Raw genomic sequence first — 26,801 nt, forward strand, 5'->3', positions numbered from 1 at the left:
TTTAATCCCCGGGATGCTACTATATATATATATTTTACCAGTTTATTACCTCAATCGGCCCCAGCCCCCCCCCATACCCTATAGAGGAAGAATAGGGTATACACAATTAGAGATAGCGAGAGGGATTCATATGTTGCGAGAAATGAGGAAATTAGAAGTAAGATAAACGAAGAGATTGAATGAGAGAGAGAGAGAGAGAGAGAGAGAGAAAGTATAGAAGAGAGCTATAGAGCATAGGCGGATGCGGATTAAAATATAAATGAATAATGTAAAACCATCATTTGCTAGCTCCTATTAGTGGGCAGCAATCGAAGTGCCCCGGCCGATATAACTCTCGGAGTTTTGCTATAGCTGTCCCGCTTCAACTTCACTTGCAAAGTTTAGAAACGAGACTGTGTCGTTCGGGTAGCCGAGGTACCCGAATATTTGATTTAAAAAAACATTTTATGACGATACGAAATTGTCTGGATTTTTTTATGGGCGCTCGCGCTCGCTCATGAATATCTAGACACACAATTCTTCAGCGCCCCCCCCCCCCCAGTGGCGTACCCAGGGGAATAAACATTTCTGGCACGAATTGGGCCCCCTCCTCTGCCGCCGGCTGGATCCGCCCCTGCCCCCTCCCCCACCACTGCTAGCTGAAGAATTATGTCTCCTGATCGAAGTCGATCTGGGCATACTGAGTCGGGCTCTAATTCCTTAAAAAACCCACAAGAGCTGGAAACCGTAATTTACCTACATCTGTTTAGGCATGTAGCCGTAGGCCAGTGGCGGGTCCAGGAGGGGGACCCAGCCCCCTCCCCTGAGAATAAAAACAGGTACAAACACGTTAATTTTGCTTTTTTTTTTTTTTTTTTTTTTTTTTTTAATAGATGGACCTCCTCCCCTGGCGCTCAATTGGGGGGGGGGGGGGGGGGGGTGCGATTGTTCAAATTTTCGAGAGTCCCCCCCCCCCCCCCCTCCGCTTATTCATCGGCTGGCTGTTTTCTCACGAATTGGGCCACCTCTTTGGCCCCCTCTCCTGCCGGAGGCTATATGAAGCTATGCACACTCACTTTACTCAAGCAATTAAGCTAGGGCAATTAAGATGCGGGACTCCAGTAAAGCATAGAAATTTACGCCTGGGAGAAGACTAATAACAGATTATCAGCAAGAGAATTCTATCATAAAACGTCATGAATCTTACATGAATCTATCAAAATACGGTAGAGTCATAGTCATGGCTTCTGAAACTTTTCAAATTCCACGAATATCAGCACCATCTGATCATAACTTCAGAGCAAACCATTTACGAAAAGGTTAGTTATTAATATTATTAAAGTTCATTTAGCGTGTATTTCTTGTCATGCTAGTCCCAATCACGCATATTCGTGTTGAGTCTGATCCAATGTTTTGCTGTATTGTACGCGTACGCCTAGCGTCTTTTTTTAAACGTAACCTAGCCATCCTACGCCGCATATTAATATTTGAATAAATGAATATTTGCCTTGGTACGGTGTGGTGGAGATCAAAATTAAATCGGACAGATTCTGGTACTGGTCTAGACTAGATCTAGACTAGACTATGTCGCAATGACTATAATTTATGGACAAGTACATGTACGACGTAATCTGGGTAACTGGGTTAGGCCTAGTCATTCGTGTAAGCTTTATGGTAAGCCTAGCCTCCCAATTTTCTCGCAATGTCATTTGTTTTAAGTAAACTTAGCTTTGCACTTGTAATTTTTGTATGAAATCTCATATTTGATTAATTATCGGATCAGATTCTGTGTGTGTGCGTATCATGAATATTGATGACAAGCGCATGATGTACATGTATATTGAGCCAATCAAATGCAGCGGTAGGATGGCTAGGTTAGGATTTTAAAAAATGTGGCTGGGCTGCGCATATTTTTTTTACACAACTGTTTTGCCAGGTCAGTCAAAAATACTGTACGAACGAGAGGAGACGTAGTCTAACAAGTAACGTTAATCTTCATGGTATTTTTGGATTGATGGGTGCCTTTACCTTGAAACCAACGACAAGACAATCATAACTTTATCCGCCAACTACGGAGATGTCTTTCTAAACCGTTTCACGAAGAGCTTACTAGCTAGACGTCTCGTGAAATCGATACTATTAGTGAGATGAGGAGCAATGACATAGCCTTTGTCACAATTCCACCGGATTAAAAGTAATTTTAGGAAAACTGCTATTATTTAAATGAATTCAGATTTAAAAATATTAAAAATGGTACCAGAAAATAACAGATATAATATACTTCAAAATTTGAGTAAATTATACCATAGAATTACTTGTAAAATGTAATTATGAGTATTTCATTTCATGACCGGTGAATCAGTTTGTTTTGAGATGGGTACCCCCCGGATATTTTCATTTGATAGTTTATAAAAATTCACCCGTTTATTATTATTAGTAAAAATACAAAGTTATGAAAGTTTTGTACAATGTTTTAGGCGTCAGTACAATATTCAAATGACAAAACTACAACATTCCAGACGTTAAAACATATGTTTTAAACTATTCATTTTACACATTTGAAGATAGAATTTATCTCGAAAGCTACACCACTCAGTATATGGGGTCTGAAAACTAAAGAATACACTTCAAACTATGGCTTGCCTGCCGTGGCAGATTATACCCATCCCTCCGAGAATTTTACGATACGGAAATAAACGCGTATAATCAGTTTGTAAAAGTGGGAAAAGCTTCAGATATAAACATGGCATATTTTCAAAAGATTTTCTAATATAAAGAAATGATAACTTTCTGTTTTTAATAGTAAATGTGTAGAAAAATCATAGCTGGAGGATTTCTTGTCCTTTTTTGCTAGCCATAGCAAAATAAATCTAGTCTACCCAATAAATAACATGTGATGGCACTGCCCATCGACTAAAAATTTATGACAGAGATATGATGGGGTCGGAGGCGTCATAGCTACTTAATCAGGATGTTGTCGTTGATCTTGGCAAAGAGGGCTTAGTGAAACATGTAGCGGACAAGTAGCTCACTAACGTTGATTTAGTCAAGAAGTAAGACTTATGACGGTTTCGAGGAACTGGCCCCTGGAGCGGTACATACTCGCGTTATATATTGCTTTGTTTTTCCCCATCCTCTTTTCTTTCATTATGTATTTCTTTGTCTTTCCCTTTGTTTCTCCTTCAATGATCTATCTTTTCTCTTTTGTTATGTATTTCTTTGTTTTTCCTTAAATCTATCCACTTCTCTTTCGTTATGTATTTCTTTGTTTTTCTTTCAATCTATCTTCTTCTTTTTCGTCTTGAATTTATTTGTTTTTCTTTCAATCTATCTTTTCTTTCGTTTTTTTCTTCTTCTTCTTCAATCTATCCTCTTCTCTTTCGTTATGTTTTTTTTTTTCACCTTTAATCCATCTTCTCTTTCGTCATATATTTCTTTGTTTTTCCTTAAAACTTTCCTTTCCTCCTTCGTTATGGACTTTTTTTTCTCCTTTGATCTATCCTCTTCTCTTTCCTAATTTTTGTCCTTGTTTTTCCTTCTTCATATGCTCTCCAATCTCTGTATGTATTTCTGAATTGCCGATTACTGTATTCTGCAGGGTTTTCAGTAATTTTGTCATTGATGTGGGTTTGTCAGCTTCATCAGCTACTGTGATCTTTGAATATCTTAGACTTGTAATGACATTATTGCTGTTTATAATATAAGCCATAACTTCTTATTTATGAATCTCCACTGCCTGCTCTCTCTCTCTGTCTCTCTTACCTCTTCCACGATATTTCACTCTTGATTTCCACCACTTAACTTTGTGCATTACATCTACTCTGCAGGTGTCCCTGTCGTTATAACAGATGTAGCAGACAAATGGCCTGCAGCAGAGTGGACGCTGGATGAACTGACCAGGAAGGCAGGACACAACAAGGCATTTATTAGGCAACAAACTGACAAGGAATCATATAAGGTATGTACTAGTAAAGGATTCATGTGGGGGGAGGGGCCATGAACAAACCAATTGGCATACATTACTACACACCAATTGTGGCATCAAATTGTACTACATCAAGACATTTATTAGGCAACAAACTGACAAACAATTGTGTAACTTTTAAGGTTTATAGCAGTAGAGGATTTAATGGGGGGGGGGGGGGGGGGTGCACTGTTCTGGCCAAAACCAAGTATGGCTTGTATTATTGCCTACTGATTGGCATACTACAATCTGACAAAGAAACAATCAGGTATATCGTAAGTGATTACAGACTTGTACCGGAAGTCAAACTTATGAAATAATATTCTGTTCTAATATATACATTGTGTACATTTTATGATAGGTTGGTAAATCCTACAGCATAAGAGAAAGCCCCCTGAAGGAATACATCGATGACATCAGAGCTGACAACAGCAGAGCAAGGAGTTCTTACCTGGCAGTACAGAATATTCGCAGTACATTTCCAGAGTTAGAGGTAACTTTAAAGTGGACCAATCTCCTTAACTGAAAATGTTCTATGAACTTTTGTATATTCTGGGTTTCAGGCTGGTATCTATCATTACTTGAATTGAAAATATGAGCTTCAAATAATTCTTATGTCAAGATCAGGCCTGATAATTACCAAATTTTAATTGGTTTCCCAAATTCTTTTTCCCTTCCAGATTTTATCACTATTTCATGATTTCCCCTTATTTTCTCTATTTTTCCATATTTCCCCCCAATTTTCTTACTCAGAAGGGGGAATGTTGTTAGATGCCATTCCCCCCCCCCCCAGATTTTTTGTATATATTTAGTGCTCACTAGCACCCCTGGTCAAGAGTGATAATTTCTTAAGTTTTGTTTGTTTTTCTGCTCTTAATTTCTCTTCTTTGCTTATTTTTTACCAGGCTGATATCAATGTACCAGGATATGTTGAAAAGCTACATGGAGGACCTTATCTCTGGATCGCAATGAAAGGGCATTATGGTAAACGTACTTCCCTACTGCTTTTTTGTTGTTGATATTCCAGTCAATGAAAAAATCATGCTTTCAATCAATTCAGCAGTCCTTCAATCAACAAACTAACTGACAATCAACCAAACTATCAATCGATTGATTGATAAACTTGTAAATAATAATAATAATAATAGCTACCGGTAGTTCTTATAAAGCGCTTTTCAGGAGTGAAGGCCTTCTCAAAGCGCTTTATACAGATGTATATTATTACCCCGATCACCGGATTCAGGCTTACCCGCACACAATGTATGCACATTCTCCACTCCATGGGGAGCATTCCAGCCAGGCATCATTTTTACAAGCGCACACTTGCTAATCTAACCAAATTAGCTTTGGCATCCTACCGGGTACCCATTTAACACCTACCGTATTCTATTGATAGTTATCTGCTTTTCAATAAACCATAAGCAACCAACATTTTACATTCGCACAAGATGCATAAAATTGATAATTTTGGAACCAACAACTGACCAATATGAAGGTTATTTATGCAGAAATAATGCTACTGTGACTATGTTAATGCAAGATCACAACTATTCTCAATATTGCCATTTGCCATTTACTGAATATCAAGATGTAATTAATGTAAGCACATTGGTTTATTTTGTTTATAAAGCTGAATAAAATATGACTTACTGCATGTATGATGAATTACCCCCAAATTCCTCACAGAATTCTGCCACTTCGATCCAGACGATGGTCTCCTAGTCATCTTATCTGGTTCTAAGAGGGTCAAACTATATGGTTGTGACATTCAACCTTTGTACCCTAATCCTCTGGGGTCAAGAGGTCGCACCATCCAAGCACAGGTCAACTGTGATGCACCTGATCTAGAAACCTTCCCAAAGTTTAAAGGAGCGCAGTGTCACGAGTGTGTACTGAATGCTGGGGAAATGTAAGTACATGTATTTTCAATTTTAATTTTCAATAATGGTTAATTTTATTTAAAAGGCAATCAAAACATGTTTGTACAAATCATTTTCCATGAAAAGCATCCAAAGCTGGAACATGTATGTTGCCTCGCAATGTTGGCATAATCCATAACATTCACAAAAGATATTAATATGTTAAAAACAATCAGACATTTTACTTAAAAGTTTAATGAAAATGGCTTTGCCAAGTTATTTGGTTAGAATAGATACTTATTGTATGGAAATGTACTTGTTTTTAATTGTTTTACTTGTTTTGTTACAAAACCTGAACATCTAAACAATGTGTGTCTTAAAATGATGTGGATCTTAAAATTGTTCTTAAAACGTTTTTCAACATTTTAAACTTTTGAGGTCATTAGAAACATTTCAGATTAAAAGGAAACTTGTATTATGTCATGTGGGGAAAGTTAATAGTGAACCCTTGTGTATTACATAAACAAGAGTAAGTAATATATTTGTGAGTATGCTTCAAGGCATGCAGTCCTTTTTCAATATTGAAATCAAGTTGTCTTCTAAAATAATTTCAGTCCTTTCTACATATTGACTCTCAAGGTACTCCCATTACTTTTTCAAATAGATCTACCTGCCCAACAGCAAGTAGGCAAGTGCTAAAACTAAAACATTAGCTGCAAATCAAACTTCTCAAGCCTCAATGTATCCATAAATAGAAATATTTTTGTGTTTCCTTAGGTTATTCATCCCTGCTTTCTGGTGGCATCAGGTAACAGCTTTAGAGATGACTATCTCAATCAATTTCTTCTACGGAGATGCTGGAGATAATACGTACCTTACTAAGATCATGGTGAGATATTTTATTTTGATGTCTTTTATATTCATAAAAGTGTTCAAATTCTCAGGCTAGCCCAGGTTTTAAGAAAATCTTGCAAGTTGCATAAAGTTAGTTCACTGTTTTGAAATAAAATAAAATAAAAATTCTCCATTAACTCTTAAGCTACCACCCATACAATGCACCCAGTGCCACAGTGCTAATCCCTATTGTGCCAGCCACAAATCCCCCTGTGTGCCAAGTTAATTTTAGTGTTGGTTCAAGTGCGTGTTTTTTAAATCTTTACTATGTTTGATCCACGCTAACTTCTCATTCGTATGTTGTATAAACAAACATTGTACATGAAAGTTGTAGGAAATTGCACCCTCTTTTCATTTATACCAATATCATTTCATGAATTTGTAATTTTGCTGAGGTAAATAAGCATCTCTCGCACCAGATCCGGGTCAATGTAGCATACCCGTTTCTTGCGATGGGGAGGCATAATGATGATATATGATATCAAAAACAAATCGCTAAATTACTCGAGAAAATCCAATCTGACTGTTGTAGACGTAATCGAAAGCCGATAATCTGATGCACGCGATGGTACTTTCAATAGCGCTGCAAAGGCACTCAGCACGGTGCAATGGGCATGAACAATAACTGTTATTACATGTGCGTGCTAGCGTGCACAAAGCAGACAAGCGGTAGCTCGCTAGCAATCAGCGCTCAAAATACACAGGGGCGATGGGCAATTCGCCCCCGTGAGCTACATAATCGCCCCCGTCAGATTGCTCACGGGGGCGATTGCAAAATTAAAAATCGCCCCCGTGGAATTATAAAATAAAGATTATTTTTTCTGTTATAACTTTAACACAATATTGAGTTTCAATTTTCAAACCTTAAACCAATGAAATGGAACTTAGATTAGCGTGCAAGATTTCTCGTTCTATGAGTATTATTACCAATTCAGCTCGCAGTGCAGTGCCGCCGTCAGCAGTGGTTATAGGCCTACTGCGCCGTTAATAACGGTACGTGTTCACGCTCCCGCTCCATATCTGCTGGAGCTGGAGGCGATCGCGCAAGGGCAGAAACATGGTCATGGAGAAATTTTTCGTCGTGAAAAGCGTAAACCCGCTGAAATCTGGTGATTTCAAATGACCAGCAAATAGTGAACCTCGACCAGTACATCAATATTAGGGACTCTTAGATTTGCACGACGAGAACGTGGACTGCAACGTGTGACCTCCTTTTAAGGTTTAACATTTTTGCGCCGACTCAGGCGGCCGGTGAATATGAAAGCGGGGGGATGCTGGAGAGGAGGACCACTAATTTTTTTTTTTTTAAACTCTCACTTTCACCTGTCCCAGGTAACCCTAAGTTTTGTGTTGCTGCTTTGTAGATGATAATGCATGATTACAATAGATAGAGAGAGAGAGAGAGAGAGAGAGAACCACCATCATTATGCAATGGTTCAGGGTTTGTGTAATGTACATTTGAAACCATTTCTTACCGTATCAACCCTAAAAAAATAGCGAAAGTATTTTTGAGAAAAAGCATTATACTGAACTGAATAAAGAATAATAACTTTATAATGGCTAATACTAATACTGATATGGGCTAAAGACAATGTGGTATCAGCACAGTAAGATCGGGTATTTGTATAGAGGTATTCCAAAATGACATTCTGATTTTGTTCTGTTATCATATGTATATACGCATAATACAACTGATCTTTGTGAATTCTTAACGTGACATAGCTTCTAATCTTCTCCCCCTGCAAACAAAAAATAAAACAAGGTTATTTAATAAAAGGATCTTGGGACAAAATGATCATTGTGATTCAAATTGATGCAAGGATTTTTTTGAAAAAGCAATGCTTTTCACCAGAATCTTCTTTGTAAAAACGACTTTTAAGAATCTCAGCCATGCAATTCTGCCACTGTGTTGTAAGATCACTTTCACATTAGGAGAAATGTATTCTTTAATGAGTATTTTAAATTGAATGGAACGTCTCAACTCAGTAGGCATGGCTGAGATTTGTAAAAGTTGTTTTTACAAGGAAGATTCTGGTGAATAGCAGTGCTTATTCAAACAAATATTTGCATCAATTTGAATCACAATCATTATTTGTTGCTTAATCCCTTTTAATGACCTTGTTTTCTTTCTCGTTTGCTAGGGGAGAAGAAGATAGTGTGATACGGTTTGTCACTGAAACAGCTCCCGTAGGACTTTTGTGCCAATTTTTGTTTTTTTGTTTTTTGTTTTTTGGTGTGGATTCATTGGGGTCCAAGCTATCAGAAACTGATGGAATTATATATAAGCCATTTTGGCGCCAATATGGACCCCCCAGGAAATGAAGGAGGGGTCTGAAAATTTGAAACCCATCATTTTTGGCCAATTGGGACCCTTTTGAAGCCAAAACAGCAAACAAAAACCTATTTTGGCACAAAATCATACGGGATTACATACCATACCACACTACATCATAAAGATCAGTGTTGTATGCATATATATTATATACACAGGCCCCGCGGAACGTTTATCAAAGTAGGGGGGGGGGATTAAAGTATTTACGATCAGGTAGAGGGTAGCGAGCGTAAATTGGTGTGGGGGGTTCAGGGGGTGGAGCCCCCGGAAGCTCAGGGGTTTTAGACATTTAATTACGGTCAGAGAAGCACACATATTTTGATGCCGCATTTATGTCACTGGCAGGTCAGGGGGGGGGGGGCTTTTTTTTTTTAAATTTTTTTTTTATGTTAAGGTTAAATTTACGTTATTATCCTATTTTTTACCGGTTTGGGAGGCTAGGGGGGCCGGGCCGTTAGAATCGACCTGATGATCTGCGCCTGTAAAAAAAAGCACCAAAAACAGAATCGCCTCGCCGCTCCGAATAATGAGGAAATAATGTGCAGAACGGGAAGAAATCGAGAGAATGTCATCACGGGATGAAAGTCAGTAACAGCTATGTAGCTTGTAAATTTGTAAGAGGGAAAATGCTGATTAAAATGATAATGATGAAATAGCAAATAATTGAGGAGTATCATACAGCTGTAGGTACCAATTCAATGGAAATTTGTATAAAAAAGAGCCCCCGTTGGGGGGAAGAGCCCCCGTGGACAAAAAATTAATTTGAGCCCTGGTAGCAATCAATCGATAGCGCGCTCGCGTGCACACGGCACTATAACAATAGCGCGCTAGCAGTCTCATGGCAAGATATGAGTTAATAAAAAAGAAAATTCATAAACAAAAGTTGTGTCATGACATTAATTTCTCATTTTCATTTCATGACTTGACTCAAACTGTTTATTCATTTTGAGAATTTAAGAGCTTAAAACGTGAGATGTTTTAGATTTTAATTAAACTGAAACTGAAACCTGAAACGTGCAAGGTTCTAAGATTGAATTATAATATTACATATGATTCAATAAGGTTCACTCTGTCAACCCAAGTGGGTCCTGTGTAAAGTCTATGGGAATCTCTCAAGTCATTTATTTTCTTCTTAAAGGGAAAGTCCACCCTGAAATTAAGTTAGTTTTAATAGGAGTAGAAAAATGAGAGAAACAAGTCAGTGAAAGTTTGAACAAATTCCGATTAAAAATAAGGAAGTTAGGATTTTGAAGTTGTGATCAATCAAACACAAATTGGCAACTCTATGACGTATCATGCGAGCTCAACTTCCATTTGTTCAGTACTAAAAAAATCTAAAATTTTCATTTTCCCTCAAGAAAAATTTCAACCATACATGCACCCTAAATATAATAATTGCAAATATGTTTCTATACTCCCCCCTGCAAGGAACAAATATATATTCCGTCATCAATAACGAAGAAAACATGATTTTATGGAATATTATGCACAAAGCAAATGAAGGAGAGCTCGTATGATAAATCACAGAGTTGCCAATTTGTATTTGATTGATTACAACTTCAATAATTCATAACTTTTTTTATTTTCATTCAGAATTTGCTCAAACTTTCACTCACCTGATTTTCTTATTATTCTGCCTCTATCGAAACAAACTTATTTTGGGGGTGGACTTTCCCTTTAAAGGTAATACAAACTTTTAGGAAATTTTGAAAATTGGTTGGATAGTGATTCTTTACAATTTTGATATATTTGGAAGCCTCTGTGGATGTATTATAAGCACTAGAAAATTTAGCCCCTAAAACACTTCTGCTTTCGATTAAAATTTAATATAAAAATTTACCGGTGCTCCCAATAAATTTTGATAAATTTCAAATAGCGCTTACATGATACAGTTGTAGCTGGGACCATGAAAATCTCAGAATATGTAGTTGTGATATTTAATTTCCAAACGGAAATAGCCAATCGGTCGATTTTATTCAAGAAACATTGTTTTATGGCTTAACTAATATCTTGACCTTGAGAGGGAGCTATACAACATAAAGAGTTTATTATTTACAATTCCATAACTTAAGACTCAATTTCAACCGCGACAACGATCACTGAATATTGTAGGATCGCATATGCTTCCAATATGTTCATTTGACCCAAATTCATGACCCCATACCAAAACTTTGTATTACCTTTAAGTCAACAAAATTTTGATCTGATTTCAGATGAAAAGGACTTCTATTCCTTTTTTAGCATTGGAACAACCAAAATTTAACCAAAACAGTGACAATATGTCGAAACTGAGATGATTGAAGCATTTTTTGACTGCGTGTTTTGTTGATTTATGACATCAGGAACCCATGAGATGGCAAGCCTACTCCCACTGGTTTCTCAACATCGTGGAGCAGAACCGACCATTTGAGTCCTTCCAGCGTGTCCTTGAGAACCTCCCAGACAGCCTCAGGAGCTTCTTCCTCAAGACATGGCATGAGAAACCATCACAGGACCAGCTGGACAGACTAGTCAAACTGGTCCTGGACCACCTTCAGTTGGACTCCCTTCCCGTAGGTCCAGCCAGGACTAGTAAACATCCGCCAGTCATGAAAATCAGGGGTCTACTCTGGCGGAAATGAGTTGGGTTAAATGAAAGTGTCTAAAAATTGAATGGAGACCCATAGGATGTCCTTAAAGGAGTCTTTCAGAAACTGCAGAAGAGAACACCTCAACTTGGACAACAGGCCCCAAGATTCAGTCGAGTAAACATCCACCGATGATAAAAGAGTTCTGTTGTACTCTGGTAAAAATGAGTTCAGTTTTATGCTAGTGGCCAATGAGTATACAGAGACCTACATATCACGAGCATCCTTTTCAAGATGCTCGTGAAGGAGTCTTAGAAGAACTGCAGAAGAGAACATCTTTACATTTGGACTTCGTTTATCAAGGTTCAGTTGGGAGGAGTAAGCACCTGTCAGTATAGATATTAGATTTCTATAGAGGCAAAAATGAACAAGTGATCGTTAGCTGGAGATCTATGTTGTTGCATTTAGAAAAGCTTCCATTTTAAATGGCCACATAGTACAGGCGTCTTGCAAGAACTGCAGAAGAGCACACATTTACAGGCGACGTTCCAAGGGTCAGACAAGACCGTCATGAGCATTTGGCAATCTGGGGCTACTGTCATGAAATTATTCAGGATGTATAGAAAGGATGTATAGAAAGGCTGCCCACGATGGTTTCATGTGGAGTGCACAGAGTTAGTTGGGCTCACTAGGGATGAAGTAGAAGCTAAGGATTATTCTGTACAGAGACTGAAGAACCTCATCAAGGGCTTATTTTTCAAGATTTTATTTGTCAAAACCTAGTGGAAAACTACAGAGGAAGTAGACAAGCGAGCCGAGAGACAACATTAAAATTATGGGTCAAAACCACCACCTAGTCGATCAAGCTGGATACAGAGGTGATATAAAATACATGTACATGTATACACATGTGGCTATTCTAAGCTTCTGTTCTAACAAACCAACTATTAAACATTTGCAATACAAGTTCTGTATCACTGTACATGTACAACTACTGCTGGCATAAAAGAGGGAGGGGGGGGGGGGGGGGGGGGGGGAGTAAACATTTGTTAAAGAACTCTTCACTTAAAATTTTGTCTCAATGGTGCCAGGAAGCACACTATTAAAGGCAATATACATTGTATTGCAATTAAGAGATTTAATGGCAAACAAAAGTTTTTATTGTAATCAGATAATCTTTAAACTTGTGTAAATACAAGCATCTGAAATAAATTTATTGCAAACATCTCTAATGCATTTCAATCCCATCATACATATATTTGCATTTCTTTGAACCTTCTCTATAGAGTAAATCAGCACTTTGAACCTGACCCTTCAGGGTCTCTTTCTCCAGGGTCTCTTTCCCCATTTATCCAAAACCCTCTCTCTATCCCCCTCTCTGTCTCTCTCTCTCTCAATATTCTCATATAATTTTCAAAGTTACAAATAAATCTTTCCCCAAATGCTTCTTGACAACATTCTCCCTTTAAAGGTACTATGTCCCATTTGCAGGCCCAAAAAATGAAAAGGTTGAATTCCAACAGCATTTGAAAGACAATTAGTTATCAAATTGACTTGAGTTATTGCAGTCACCTTGATTTTGTGCTGCACAAAGATTAAATCAGTTGAATTTGGGCCATTTCAAGTAGTGGGTTATTGACGTAGACAAATGCTCATGCTCATTTTATGTATGTTATTACAAGTACCAAAGAAAAAAAGATGTCAGTCAGTTAGTCACTCGATAGTGTCTAACAGTGGAATCTAGAAAGTAAACGGGTTTCCTTGCATAATTTGAATACTGGAACACTGCTAATGTTTAAATTTTCCAGATAGGAAATACATGACATATTCATAATTCCTGCAAAGTTCTACAGAATTTGATGTTGGCAAAAGGGACATAGTATCTTTAATGCTGGACAAGGGGAATATTGCGAGTTTGTCAAGAGGCACATGAAAGTCTGGAGAATGCATCAACATGCTATGATGATAGTAATGATGTTGGTGGAGTGGTGTTGAAAATGCTGAAGATTGTCACAACACTGGTGATAATGGAGACTGTACAGGTAATGATGATGATAATGATGATAATGACTGGAAAGATGACTATGATGGTGATGAAGACGCCACCGTCACAACCAGCAAAAACAATAACAAAGTTTGAACACGGGATACAAAAGCAACATCTCTTCGCCTCAATTCAAGTTATATATAAGGGTAAAGACCTTGTGTTCACATACCTGTACATGTAATTTTTTAAATGGTCAAGTGAAGTGGACACCTGCACATATGTTCTTGAAATGATAGACACAGAAGGCTGTTGAATTTAAAGGAGAAAAATATGATGCCTTTATTCAAGATTAACAATCAGAGTATGGAATGACAAGAACAGAAGTTGACAAATTCATCATAGAAAGTGACATGGTTTAACTCCGCTGATCACAATAGGCCTACACATCTTAATCAGTATTTAGAATGTAATTGTTTTCTCTGCTACGTTTTTTTCAAACAAACTTGTAGATGCAATTTTGAGAGTTGTCTTTTGACTTGCAATGCCTTGTTAAATTGGGACATTGTTAACAAATTCATTAATCTGTAATTTTATCATATTTTCAGTAGTAGTGCAATGGTAACTCTGTAAAAGCAAATCAAGATGTACTACAGTGTATTACGAATGAAGCAAAAATGGTACTGCCAGTTTGGGGATGATCCTTCTTTCTTTACAAACACTACCTTAAAGAGAAGGTCGAGTTCTGGGAAGAGGTAAAAAGATAATTTGTGAGCGTTATCATCGTTATTATGCAAGGGTGGAAGAACATCAGATTAATCATGTTCCCTGAAAAGCATGGCTCTTCAAATGCCTTCATATTCTAAATATAAATATGACATGAACATCGTAAAAATCGGGGGGGGGGGGGGGGGGGGGGTAGGTTTTTTTCGTCACATGCTTGTGTAGTCCCATATACATCATTCTTTGTACAGTGCTTGTAACTTTGCCCAGATTTGGCCACATTTCTTATCATTTTGATGATTCCAGAACCTTGCAATACACATGAATACTTATATACTAGATGATCAACCTTTTCTGATAGATTCCACACCGTTCCTTCCACAATGCAATCACATGACCAGAACTCAACTTTATTTTTAAAGCAATGCATACATGTATGCTGAAACAAGCAAAAAATACAAAAAACGTATTACAGAAATTTTGACTTCCCACATCAAAATATTTGCAACATAAACATACAAGACTGCTCGAGGTGAATTCAAATTCAAACTTATGAATCTATCTGCTGACACACAACGTGCAATATTTTTTTTCTTCTTCATGTTTATAATTACTCAACTACTGAAAAGCAACAAATTAAACAAAAAGTGTACCCATATGAAATGTTTTCCTATAAAAAAGAAACATATTGTATGTGTCAAAAATGTATGATATACCTAAAACAAAGTGGGCGTAGGTAATTCCCAACCTTCATTCAATACAAAGTGTACCGTACAAGTTGGTACACATTTTTTCTGTGTTTGAACAGTGTTACATCAATAACATTCCCCACCCTCCAAAAGCTGCATAAAATCATAACAATACCTTAATACTCATCCCAACCCTCTTACTCTTTCTATTTTTCATGTGCGCCTTGGAATAGAATTGTCAAGAAAGACGGCGCTACTAAAATGCCCATTATTATTTATTTATTACTCCTAATAATGAAAACAACTTCAGACATTGAGTGAGTAAAGCAGGGATGGTTTGATCTAAGATGGCGCCCCTCCCTGACTGCGAGAGATCTGCTCCTTGAGAACCATGATGCTAGCTCTCTGCTCGGCGGGAAGGAGGTTGATCTGCTCAGGCGACAGCTGTAACACTTGCATGATCAGAGCAGCCTGCAAGTAAACACACAAGAAAGATGTTAGTACACTTAAAAACTAGAAACTTATGCATATTTCGTCAGTGGTCCAAGGGGGGCGTTTCACCGACTAATGCTATGGTCACATTACCCAAAAGTAGACTGCTCGGCGGCCGAGCGGCGAGTTTTTAACCAATTCTGCCCGGCGGCTGCCCGGCCACCGAGCGGCGGCCGCCCAGGCACCGCTCGTTTTTAGGGCATCGCTCGGTCGCCGCTGAAGTTTTAGCGCGGAGTTAAAATTTGGGCGGCGCCTGCTCACTTTTCACTCGCCGCCCAAAATACGCTCGGTGCCTGGGCGGTCGCCGGCCGGGCACCGACCTAATCGCTGGGCGATGCCTAATTAGAGCAGCGACCGAGCAGGCTACTGATCGATCGGTCGCTGCTCTGATTTGTGACCATAGCTTAATATTATTTTCACCGACTAATATTATTTTCACCGACAATCTTATTGTCATCGACTATTTTCCAGGCCTCTGATTGGTCAAATTTAGTCAGCGCTGACAATTTTCGGCGGACATTGAATTCTTTTGCAATTCATTGCCTCAAAAATGGCTATCTTTAGCAATAAAAAAACCCTGCTTCAGGCTTATGAAAAATCTGAATTCACAGCATTATACAGTTTGAAATGCTATCTACATGTAAATGCATCTAGAAAATATTGCGATGTATCTCTTGCTTACATTCCATGTAAATATAAATAGACCAACAAATATGCCTGGCTTCATTTTCATTCAGCATATTTTTGCATTGGGTACTACAGAGGCATGCATACAAGATGGAGGGGTGGGTGAGGGGGGAGCCCCTGAAATTTTTAAATTACCGGTATTTGGGCAACCACCACCTAGAATGCAGGCAGTGAGATGGTTTACTGGGTGTCGTTTACTTTAATCTTCCTAACCAGATATAATTAGTTGAAAATTACCTTTTCACTACAACCAAGTGTCGGAATTTGTCTTGCTTACTCGCAAATTTAGAAAGTTATTATTCAAAATACCCCCCCCCCCCTCTAAAAAAAAAAAACTCTATCTAACATTCTTTGGATATTCTGAAATGCTGTAAAACTTGTACCTTTTCTTGATCTTGTTGTGTAGGCTGAGTCTGTGACAGGTTGATATTCTGGGCAAGCTGCGAAAGATTCTGGAAAAGGAAAGCAGTACATGTACATGAGAATTAATAAACATTACTGTAGATTACTCAGCTATGACATTGAGGCTATGTAATAGCAATGGAAAATATCATATTGGGAGGGAAAAGATTAATGTAACCTAATCATCAAGCTCAGTAAGAGGAGAAATAAATTACGAAGTGTGAATCCATTTTTACGACCAATGTATTGATGATTGAGATCAGTGATGGCAGTGATGAAGTGATGATGACACAAAACACGATTAGGGAGTTTTCGTTAATCCCCAATGTTCTTTTAAGAGGTGCCAACTGGCATCTTATTTTGCACCAATGCCACCTCTTATTTTATTTGATTTCACCGTCTTTTATCTGTGAGGTTTGTGCGTACAGAGTAACAGGAATATTTATCAATGTGCATCAGAACATTCAACACAGATACAGTCAAACCTGCTTTAGTAACCACCTGTCTACAAAGACCACATTTTTTTGTTTCATTTGAAAATGATTTCTCATTGAATCATGTACTAAAGGAACCTGTCTACAAAGACCACTTTTGTGTTTCCCTTGGGCAGTCACTATAGACAGGTTTGACTGTACAACTCTGATCTGGCAGGTTCAACTTACGGTTGATGCTGTGATGGGTGACCTTTCCGCTGCTCTTGGGTCAGTCATGCGTGGGTCACCGGCACCCATTCCACTGGGCCTCATGCCCCCCATACCATGAGGTTCACCCCTCTCAAAGCCCCCTCCTACCCCTCCTCCTCCTGGCCCACCTGCTGCCCCTGGTCCTCTGGGGTCCTGTCTGCGGGGATCATGGACCATGCTGTCCGGAGGTCCACCTCTTGGGCCGGCTCCCATACCGCCACGGTTCATCTGCATGTCTGAAAAACAAAATAAAGAGATAGGTCTCTTTTAATACTTTGTCTTCGGGAACCAAATGGTACCTGAGGGCCTTGGAGACCTATAAGGTCTTTCGTATTGTAAAAATTAACTGGCAAATAATAGAGTTTTCAGAATACCAAAATTATTAAACTCCTTATCTAGCTACTGCGTGCACACCATATGCATGTATGAAAGCATACATGCAATGCACCTCCAGCCAACTGGAAAAGGGCACTTAAGTGAACTACCAGAACACCAATTTGCTAATTGAGTGCTAGGTGAGCTTTCTGAATACCACCCCTGGTGGAACTATTTGGAAGATGAAAAAGTGGTCCAGATTAAATGGACTAAGACATTTCAAGGAATTTTAAAACTTAGATGATAGCGAAGGAGCCCCCCACTACTTCAAATCTATCTCTACGACAACAAAATATTCGTGTTTCTTTTCTTTTTGAGAAAGAAAAGTGTTCATTTAATAGGATAAATAGCAGAATTGTTTGGAACCTCATAAATCCTCTCCACCATTGCTAGGTATATGATGTACAGATTCCATGAGAATAGAGAAGCAATAGCGCATCTGTAGCTTACCTTGATTCATCATGTTTGGGCTCATTCCAGGTCCTCCTGGTCCAGCTGGTCCTCCTCCTCCTTGACCCATGTTCATTCGGCCCTGGTCCATACCTCCATGTACCCTGCCCTGTGGACCCTGCTGTCCGGAACCCATACCCCTGTTCATGTCTGGACCTCCCCCTCGACCCATCTCATTCATACCCATCCCTGGCCCTCGACCTTGACCCATACCTCCCATGCCTGTATCTTGCTGGCCCATACCGCCCCGATTCATATCACCTGGCCCCATACCACCCCGATTCATATCACCTGGCCCCATGCCGCCCCTGCCCATATCCCCTGGGCCCATACCACCCCTGCTCATATCCCCTGGGCCCATGCCACTACGGTTCATATCTCCGGGCCCCATTCCCCCACGGCCCATGTCCCCCGGGCCCATACCGCCACGATTCATATCGCTTTGGCCCATATTGCCCCGATTACCTTCTCCTGGGCCCATACCACCCCTGTTTGCTTCTCCCTGGCCCATACCACCCCTGTTCATTTCCCCTGGTCCCATGCCACCCCTGTTTGTTTCTCCCTGGCCCATACCGCCCCTGCTCATATTATCCCCGGGTCCCATACCACCCCTGTTCATATTATCCCCTGGGCCCATTCCACCCCTGTTCATATCTCCTTGGCCCATACCGCCCCTGTTCATATCTCCTTGGCCCATACCGCCCCTGTTCATATCTCCAGGCCCCATTCCACCCCTCTGCATACCTCCCTGCATGTTCCTATCCTGAGGGCCCATACCGCCCCTACCCATGTCCTGGTGTCCCATGCCCTGTGGACCCATCCCTCTTGGTCCCATGGAGCCCTGGTTCATTCCTGGACCCATGTTAGGATTCATACCCCTCTGGTTCATACCACCCGGGCCCATCTGATGATCCGGTCTTGGTCCACCCATACCCATGCCTTGGTTTCCCTGGGGTCCTGGGCCTTGGTGCTGCCCAGGGTGAGGACCAGGACCTTGATTCATTTCAGGGGGAATCAGAGGTTGTGGTGCATCTGTCTGCCTGTGAAGCAGAGTCTGAAACAAACGACAAAAAAAAATATCGGTGATTGGTGATCAACATTGATCTCTCAATTGACAGGGTCACTAAACCTGTCAATTTCTACAACACTGATAATAAAAGATGCTATAAAATTGAAACAAATTACTAGACACAAAGGCTCCTTCCAACATGAACACAATAATCCTCCTAATTAAAACCAATTCTTTGAAATCAACTAAAATTCAAAATTACAATGCCTTTTTAATATTTGCCATCAATATCACTAGACATGGCACTGTTGTATCTACATTGTACCTTTTCCAACCCACGTTCAAGCAGTTGGGAACCTGCTATGCACTGTGAGCCGATAGTCACAGCAGAAACTGAATCCAGGGTTTTCCCCACAGTGCAAAAATACAACATGTCATTCAATAATTAAATATACACCAAAATGAATTATATTCATCATCAACAGTTATCATCATCATTAACACAATCAGTTACATCATCATCATCATCACTATCTTGTGATTCTAGAGTCAATTATCGTGTGTTGAACTATGAAAACAATTGAATGTCACAGAACTTTCTCTCACCATGGCAACGTTAGGGTCAACAATGCGCATGACGACCTGAGCCTGAAGCAAGGCATAAGCCAGTTGAGGATTCTGCAGTAACATGTTACGGGCTTCCACAGGGTTGTTCTGAATCACAATCTACAATGCAAAGAAGACACAAATAATAATAATGTGACTGTTATTCATCACAGGTAGGTTTTATTATACTATATTACCAAATTAAAACAGCAAGCAATCAACCCTTTGTACGATGTTGCCATGCACAATCTATCTTGTCATTTACTGTAAAACAGCTGACTTTTAATCAAGCCTATGTGCACAATTAATCTTGTCATTTACTATGAAACAGCAGACTTTAGTGAGCATGAAACACTTGCGAATTTCACAAGTGGATCTGATTCATTACTCTTTCCTGTCACGATACTAACTAACTAAATGTACTATTTTCATTTGCAAAGCTTTTAATGTTAATTAATTTGATGTAATTTGAAATGCAAATTCTGTTTCTTTACTCATCAACTATTTTCTGTCTAAACCACTTATAGGCATTATGCAATTTGCGGTATGGAAATATCTTATAACTATTATTAATATGATTAAATCAAGGTTTTACATGAAACTAAATTGTTGTAATTTGCGAAATTTAGATGGTTGCCTTGAAAGAGGCCTCTTTTTAAGAAGTCTCATTTTGCAAAAATATATGGTTTTTACAGTAGTACTCTTTTGTTAACTCAACAGGATGCCTTTCCCCAGGAAAATTTTAACAAAGTATCAAAATAAAATACATGTATGAGAAATTCAAGAATCGTTGAAACATCAAAGATCACTAGATACAACTAAAAACCCTTTACAAACTATGTAGCTTTCTTGTTTGGTTACCTTCATTTGTTTCATGACCTCGTACATCTGTTCAGGAGGCAGGCTGGCCACCGCTCTTGAGATGGCTTCTGGGGCTTCCTGGGGTGCTACAGAATCACCGTAGGGGGACTGTCCAGTTGAAAGACAGGCAATTACAAATTCGGGTAAACACAAGTTCTCAGCAGCAATATAAAATAAAAACTGTGTCCGTCCCTAACTCGAGCCACCCGTAAAAGAGGGTACCTAAGAGCAACTTAGCGAATTAAAATGACATGTAAAACCATGGGAGTTTTTCCAGCTAAGAAGTGTTTCTAGGTAATAAATAGTCAATTATTTTGTGGTTCTGTAATAATAATAATAATAACCGGTAGATCACATTTATAACGCGTCTAATACATTGTTTCTAGGCGCTGTGGTGCTGTTGTCCCAGCAGCCATAAAGTGAAGCAATGTCCTTACACAAAATAAAAGCTGGGACGACAGCACCATGATTACACAATATATGTAAGTGTATGAATTACTCCTGCTAATGTACGACTGCCCTAGCTAGCAAGATCCCAGATAGGACAAGGACAATGTTTAACTCTTACGGTGCCAAAGAGATTGGAGGTCTATGGACATTGTGTGTATTACTTTGTGCATATTTGCACCTCTGGTACTGCAAGAGTTAATAAGTCAGATTCAGTCCACACGTGCCATTGAATTTCACTGAAAGAGCTACCTTCAACAAGCTTTCTGGCAATCATATATTGCATACAATGCAAGGTCTCTGAACACACTCTGTAGCCCTCATAAATGAGACTTTACTTGCATCCATTTCATATTACCTCACTCGGGTAATAAATCAATCCGAAGAGATTAAATCTTTAAACTATTCTGAACAATTGATCATAAAATAGGAATCCTCATTTATTATTTATTGAGTGAGCAGGACTAAGAAAAAATCAATAAAATCTTTGAACCTTAATAAATAAATAAGGTGATGAAAACCGATCACAGAATGTGTACTTACTTCAGGAGGTGGCTGACTCTGCTGTAATGCAGCTAAAATAGAATGGAAAGAGGAAACATGGTCGAAGTAAAATAAATTTTCTTTTTTCTTTCAATGATAAATACTACGGTATGCATTATTGTAGCGAGTCTACTAACACCTATTTTTCAACACCTACATTGTACAGAGAGCTCAAACAACGGCATATGACAAAATCTGGACAACATGTACAGTAGGTACTAGGTAGTACATGTATTTCCATGACTAAATATGTTTTAAATACGTCTGAGGAAAATAATATAAATCTTTGACAATCACAGAAATAATCCTTCAAAAATGTATACAAAAAATAATTCAAATCAAATTGAATTAAAGCAGCTGTGAAACAGACATCAAAAGACAAGTATCTAGACTATAAACGTATCGTCTGTTTGGAGGTTTACAGTCACAAGGGCAGTAACTTTGTGTTAAAGTATACATGTAAAAGCTGATGCTCTTGTGAATCGAAATACATCCTGTTTAATCTGTGTAACTCTTTTTAATTAATTGTATCATTTTCAATTTTGGGCCTCAATTATTTGAAATGAAACATTGTGTTTTGCTGGCATTTTCCCCTAGATCAGAAATAAATGTACTAACTCACTAAAGCATGTAATCAAAGGACAGTGGTGATAAAAATGTTCTTTCTAAAAGTGATTCAGCAAAACTCACTTTTAAGCTCCTCCCTGTTCTTCTCACTGGTAGCATTATCAACCCTGAGACTCCTCCCACTCAGCTCATAGCCGTTCAGGTTTCGCATAGCTGAGAGCGCCGTCTCTTGGTCCTGGTACTCGCAGAACCCATATCCCTTGGGTTTGCCAGTGTCCCGATCGAAGACGAGACGGAAGCTGATCACAGGGCCGACCTCGGAGAAGATATCCTTCAGTTTCTCTTCTGTTATCTCATAGGGAATGTTCCCCACTGTGGTCAAAAGATGTTGAGAAAAAAAGCATTAAAACTTAAGCTCTTAAGCCAGGCCTGATAAAAACCCGATTTAAATCGGTTTCCCAATTTTTTCCCCGATTTAAAAAAACAAAAACAAAAACAAAAACAAAACAAACCCAGATTTTTTTTTTTTTTTTTTTACCTGATTTTTTTTTTCTTCCCTATTTTATCCTGATTTTTCCGATTCCCCCTTATTTTCTCTATTCTTCCCTATTTTGCCCTATTTTTCCCCAATTTTCTTACTCGAAAGGGGGGAATGTTGTTAGATGCCATTTTTTCCCCGCGAATCCTCTTCATTTTTTTTTACTCAAGGGGGGGGGGGGGGGGGGGGGCGTGGTTAACGGAAAAACAAAAAACCTATTTTTTTTTAGTGCTCACTATCACCCCTGTTAAGCATGTCCATATTGACGTAAGGCAATAATTATGGTTCCAAACACTAAGCAGCATTTTAGGACTCTCAGATTAAGATTTGAAATTTTAGCATTTTTTTGTGTGAGTGTTCTGTTCAGGCCTAAAGGTTTAAATTACGACTCTAAACACACAAACTCACAGCATTGTCGCCAGTACACCTTGGCACCAGGCACCTATAACATGATTATGTTGATAATATTTTATTTTCATAACACAACATACTCCTTACTTTACAAAAACGCTGACCTCTGACGAGATTGCGAAATCTTGGTTTTGCTGCAAATGTATGTGAACACATTTATTTTCACATTGTCACACGTGCCTGCGTGAAGTTAGCGACTCTAATCTCGATCTCGGATCTTCATTAAATTTATGCAAGTAAATCACATTAGGCCTACAAAAAAAAGGTGTTGTATTCAGGGAAAAAATTAGTATTTATTTTTCGCAGGCTACTTTTCAAGCTTGCCTACATGAAAATAACATTCTAAAATTTGTTTTGCATTGAACTCTATGCAAATTCATGGGGGCTCTTTTCTGATTTTTCGGGGGCTCTTTTGGGCATTTCGGGGGCTAATTCGCCCGGAGCCCTCGTGTATTTTTTTCACTGGTTGTATTGCCCTTTCGATGCCAAAACATGGGTCGGTCCGTCGGTCAGAAATCTTTATTTTTAAAAATAATTTTATCTTCTTTTTGAATGCTAAAAAAAAAGGTTTAAAAAAACAAAACCTCTTTTAAAAAGTCGTCAATAGATTTCAAGACTTTTGGGTCGGTCGGAAAGGGCAATAAAACATCTTTTTTGTTTAGGCCTTAAATGTAGGCCTTAAATGTAGGCCTCTAATGGCATATTTCGTTCCTGACTGTAACATTAGGAATTTGTCATTTTCCAACAAACGCATACAAAATTATAATTTATTAAAATGTGAGGAAAAATCTTGGAAAATTATGTCATTTCAGCAACATTGGTAAATCACCGGTATCAATTTAGAAATACCCCCCCCCCCCCCCCCCCATCTACACCTTGTTGGCAGGGAAATTCGCAACTGATCTCCCCTACATTATGGCCTTGGTTTCTTCTTTCTCTTTTTCCCCCTTTTTCTCCTCTTTCTCTTACCCACAATCCCTTCCTTCTCTCTCATTTAGGTTTGCGGGGAGGGAAGCAAGTGCCTTTCGCCCCCCCCCCCAATGCTTTGTTTCACTGGATTAAACGCAAATGATCTCCCCTTCTTTTTTTTCTTCTTCCTCTTTTTTGTTCCCTTTTTGCTCCCTTTTTGCTCTCCTCTTCTCTAGTCTTCTTTTCTTTTTTTGGGGCGAGGGCGGGTGGGGGAGAAGCAAGGGCCTGATCCACAACTTGATGGCAGGAAAATCTCAACTGATTTCTCCCTTCATTTCTTTTTCGTTTTCCTCTTTTTTTCCTTCCCTTTTTTCTTTCTCTTTCCTTCCTTCCTTCTTAGTTTCTTCTTTCTCTATTTCCCCCTTTTTCTCCTCTTTCTCTTACCCACAATCCCTTCCTTCTCTCTCATTAAGGTTTGCGGGGAGGGAAGCAAGTGCCTTTCGCCCCCCCCCCCCCCCCCCCCCCCCCCCCCCCCCCCCTGATGCTTCGTTTCACTGGATTAAACGCAAATGATCTCCCCATCTTTTCTTTTCTTCTTCCTCTTTTTGTTCCCTTTTTGCTCTCCTCTTCTCTAGTCTTCTTTCTCTTTTTTGGGGGCGAGGGCAGGTGGGGGAGAAGCAAGGGCCTCCCCCCCCCCCCCGATCCACAACTTGATGGCAGGAAAATTTCAACTGATTTCTCCCTTCATTTCATTTTCGTTCCTTCTCTCTTATTTTTTTGATGGGGGGAGGGCCTTATCGCCTTCCCCTGATCTTCTTCTTTACCCTTTATTTTCTTCTTCCTCTTCTTTCTTTCTCTTTGCCTTTCTCTGACTCTAGCTCTCCTCTTTTTCTTCTTTCTCTCTCTCTCTCCATGACCATGATTTGTGCCTGAGCACAGCATCGATCAGGCAGCCCATCATCATAATTAATACTTTTTTTTATTACAACCTCGCCCTTAATAAGCCTTAGGCTACACATTCTCCCAGTCTCACAGTCTCACATAGTCAAACCATAGACGTAATAGAATGGACTATCGACGAAGCAGTTTCTTTGATCCTATGAGTTCCACCGGCAAGGTTTAAATTTCGCGCCGATGCAAAAACCCAGCGGTGGTCCCACCGCAACCCGACAGCTGGATGCGATCACTTGCGCAATCTTTCATAATCGCAACAGCAAGCTCGCGATTTGGGGTTGTTCGCTGCTCCTTCAAATCGTTGAGAACCTAGTGTTAAATAGTACGAGCGCTCTCCGCCATGCGGTCGTAGCGAACATGTTTTCGTCTTTGTGCCTGACGATATTATTGTTATTGTTTTCAGCGTTGTATTTATACTAACAATTATTATTTATTTCGATGTGTGTATTGTTCCATAATACATATTTTTCTCGTACTCATGAGTCATGTGTTGTTTATAAAGTAATTAGAAGGGCAGGATTATCATTAGATGACATAAATAAGGAAGAACTTTATGATTATGATGGGCAGTCCATATATCGACATAGCAGACGACGGAAATGTTGAATATTTTGCAATGGTCAATTCCCAAATTTACGGACACAGATATTTATCCTAATTCCTAGATTCTCAAAAAAAAAACGTACACATATAGTAGGCCTACATCAAGATGAAATAAGATAAAATCTGAGGGAAGAAAAAAAAAAGCAGTCACTCTCGGATTAACAAGTCCAAAATATAACTTGAAAAAAACATGCACCCGCCGATCTCTATCAATGGGACTACGTGTGCAATTTGGATTAGACAAAGGCACGGCAATTTAGTGGTCATGATGCGAAGAAGTCACGCATTACCACAGATTTTCTGAGCACTCACGAAAACAACCCCATTCTTCCAATGCCTATAAAAAAAACGCACGCAAACGCAACAAATAACGAATGATTGTATTCGACAAACGAAGGATTTGTGATCACCACAACGTCGTTGGTTTCACAGAGAAATTAACGGAAACAGGAGAAAAAAAACACTTTTTAAACTGTATTTTGTAAGCTCTTGTGGTGACTTTCCTTGCTTATATGATGAGTTTGCTACACACCAACACAAATTCGTAAAAAATCGAAGAAATCACCGATTTCAACGGCTTTTTTTACAGATTGGCGAGCATGAACAGGACGTAAACCTCATGTTTACATCCGGGGCACTATTGACGTAGTATTTAGCTGCGCATGGGCAGAAGGCTCTCCTGTCACGATTCATTCATGAAATGAGAAGCGCAAATCGTGGGAAGCATTGGTCAGTGCGAAGCGACTTGGCCGATAGAGGTCGGCAAAATCCCGGTGGATCTCATAGGACCAAAGGACCCTTATCGGAGCTTATCAAAACATGCCCGCAGCGTTGCGGTCAGACTTAAAACATAGAAGAAAGTAAGACATAAGAACAGGTGGTAGCTATCATTACTTTTACTACTCTTGCCGTCAAAAGTCCATTTCTATTACGTCTATGGTCAAACAGACAAGACAGTGCACTGCATGAGCTGCAGTGCTAGTGAAACGGAACCCCCATGTAGTACCGGTGCAGTGGCGGGTAAACGCTTGACTTGACTTGACTTGAGAGAAGAACTTACTTAGGTCTCGTCTATAATCAACTAATCATGCTTGTTTTTCTACAAATCTTAATATCTGGAGTTTCTTACCAAAGACAGAACGGACGGATCTATCCGCAGCGGACATTTTCAAATATGTGGCGACTTAGGCAAACACACAAATGTAGAAAACAAGGTGAAATGTTGAAATGAAGACAGTCGACGTCGCCAGCATGTATATCTCGAACGAACGTG

At 39.2% G+C, this 26,801-nt stretch overlaps 2 protein-coding genes across 2 annotated transcripts; one reads left to right on the forward strand and one right to left on the reverse strand.

Moving 5' to 3' along the window:
- The first annotated feature begins 1,107 nt into the window (after nucleotides 1–1,107).
- LOC115928344 (bifunctional peptidase and arginyl-hydroxylase JMJD5-like) lies at nucleotides 1,108–12,837 on the forward strand. Its single transcript, XM_030995506.1, has 7 exons — nucleotides 1,108–1,298; nucleotides 3,807–3,937; nucleotides 4,305–4,436; nucleotides 4,849–4,927; nucleotides 5,630–5,852; nucleotides 6,580–6,691; nucleotides 11,371–12,837. The coding sequence occupies exons 1-7, from the start codon at nucleotides 1,187–1,189 to the stop codon at nucleotides 11,647–11,649; spliced, it is 1,068 nt and encodes a 355-aa protein (XP_030851366.1). The 5' UTR covers nucleotides 1,108–1,186; the 3' UTR covers nucleotides 11,650–12,837.
- Nucleotides 12,838–14,668: 1,831 nt separating this feature from the next.
- Nucleotides 14,669–26,793, reverse strand: LOC753333 (cleavage stimulation factor subunit 2). The gene is made up of 9 exons (XM_030995507.1): nucleotides 26,658–26,793; nucleotides 22,237–22,485; nucleotides 21,547–21,578; nucleotides 20,557–20,664; nucleotides 19,696–19,815; nucleotides 18,081–19,134; nucleotides 17,235–17,491; nucleotides 16,554–16,622; nucleotides 14,669–15,462 (listed from the first exon to the last, which is right to left on the reverse strand). The coding sequence occupies exons 1-9, from the start codon at nucleotides 26,692–26,694 to the stop codon at nucleotides 15,334–15,336; spliced, it is 2,055 nt and encodes a 684-aa protein (XP_030851367.1). The 5' UTR covers nucleotides 26,695–26,793; the 3' UTR covers nucleotides 14,669–15,333.
- Nucleotides 26,794–26,801: the final 8 nt, after the last annotated feature.

The sequence above is a fragment of the Strongylocentrotus purpuratus genome, unplaced genomic scaffold, assembly GCF_000002235.5.
Source record: "Strongylocentrotus purpuratus isolate Spur 01 unplaced genomic scaffold, Spur_5.0 spur5_scaffold_21, whole genome shotgun sequence".
Lineage (NCBI taxonomy): Eukaryota > Metazoa > Echinodermata > Echinoidea > Camarodonta > Strongylocentrotidae > Strongylocentrotus > Strongylocentrotus purpuratus.

Excerpts from the sequence above, each read along its gene's own strand:
- LOC115928344 (XM_030995506.1), top strand. The coding sequence starts at position 1,187 with ATGAATCTATCAAAATACGGTAGAGTCATAGTCATGGCTTCTGAAACT. Across the intron at positions 4,437-4,848 it reads GTACATTTCCAGAGTTAGAG|GCTGATATCAATGTACCAGG; the intron begins GTAACTTTAAAG and ends ATTTTTTACCAG. Across the intron at positions 5,853-6,579 it reads GTACTGAATGCTGGGGAAAT|GTTATTCATCCCTGCTTTCT; the intron begins GTAAGTACATGT and ends GTGTTTCCTTAG.
- LOC753333 (XM_030995507.1), bottom strand. The coding sequence starts at position 26,694 with ATGTCCGCTGCGGATAGATCCGTCCGTTCTGTCTTTG. Across the intron at positions 21,579-22,236 it reads GAACAGGGAGGAGCTTAAAA|CTGCATTACAGCAGAGTCAG; the intron begins GTGAGTTTTGCT and ends ATTCTATTTTAG. Across the intron at positions 19,816-20,556 it reads AGGTCATGAAACAAATGAAG|ATTGTGATTCAGAACAACCC; the intron begins GTAACCAAACAA and ends TTTGCATTGTAG.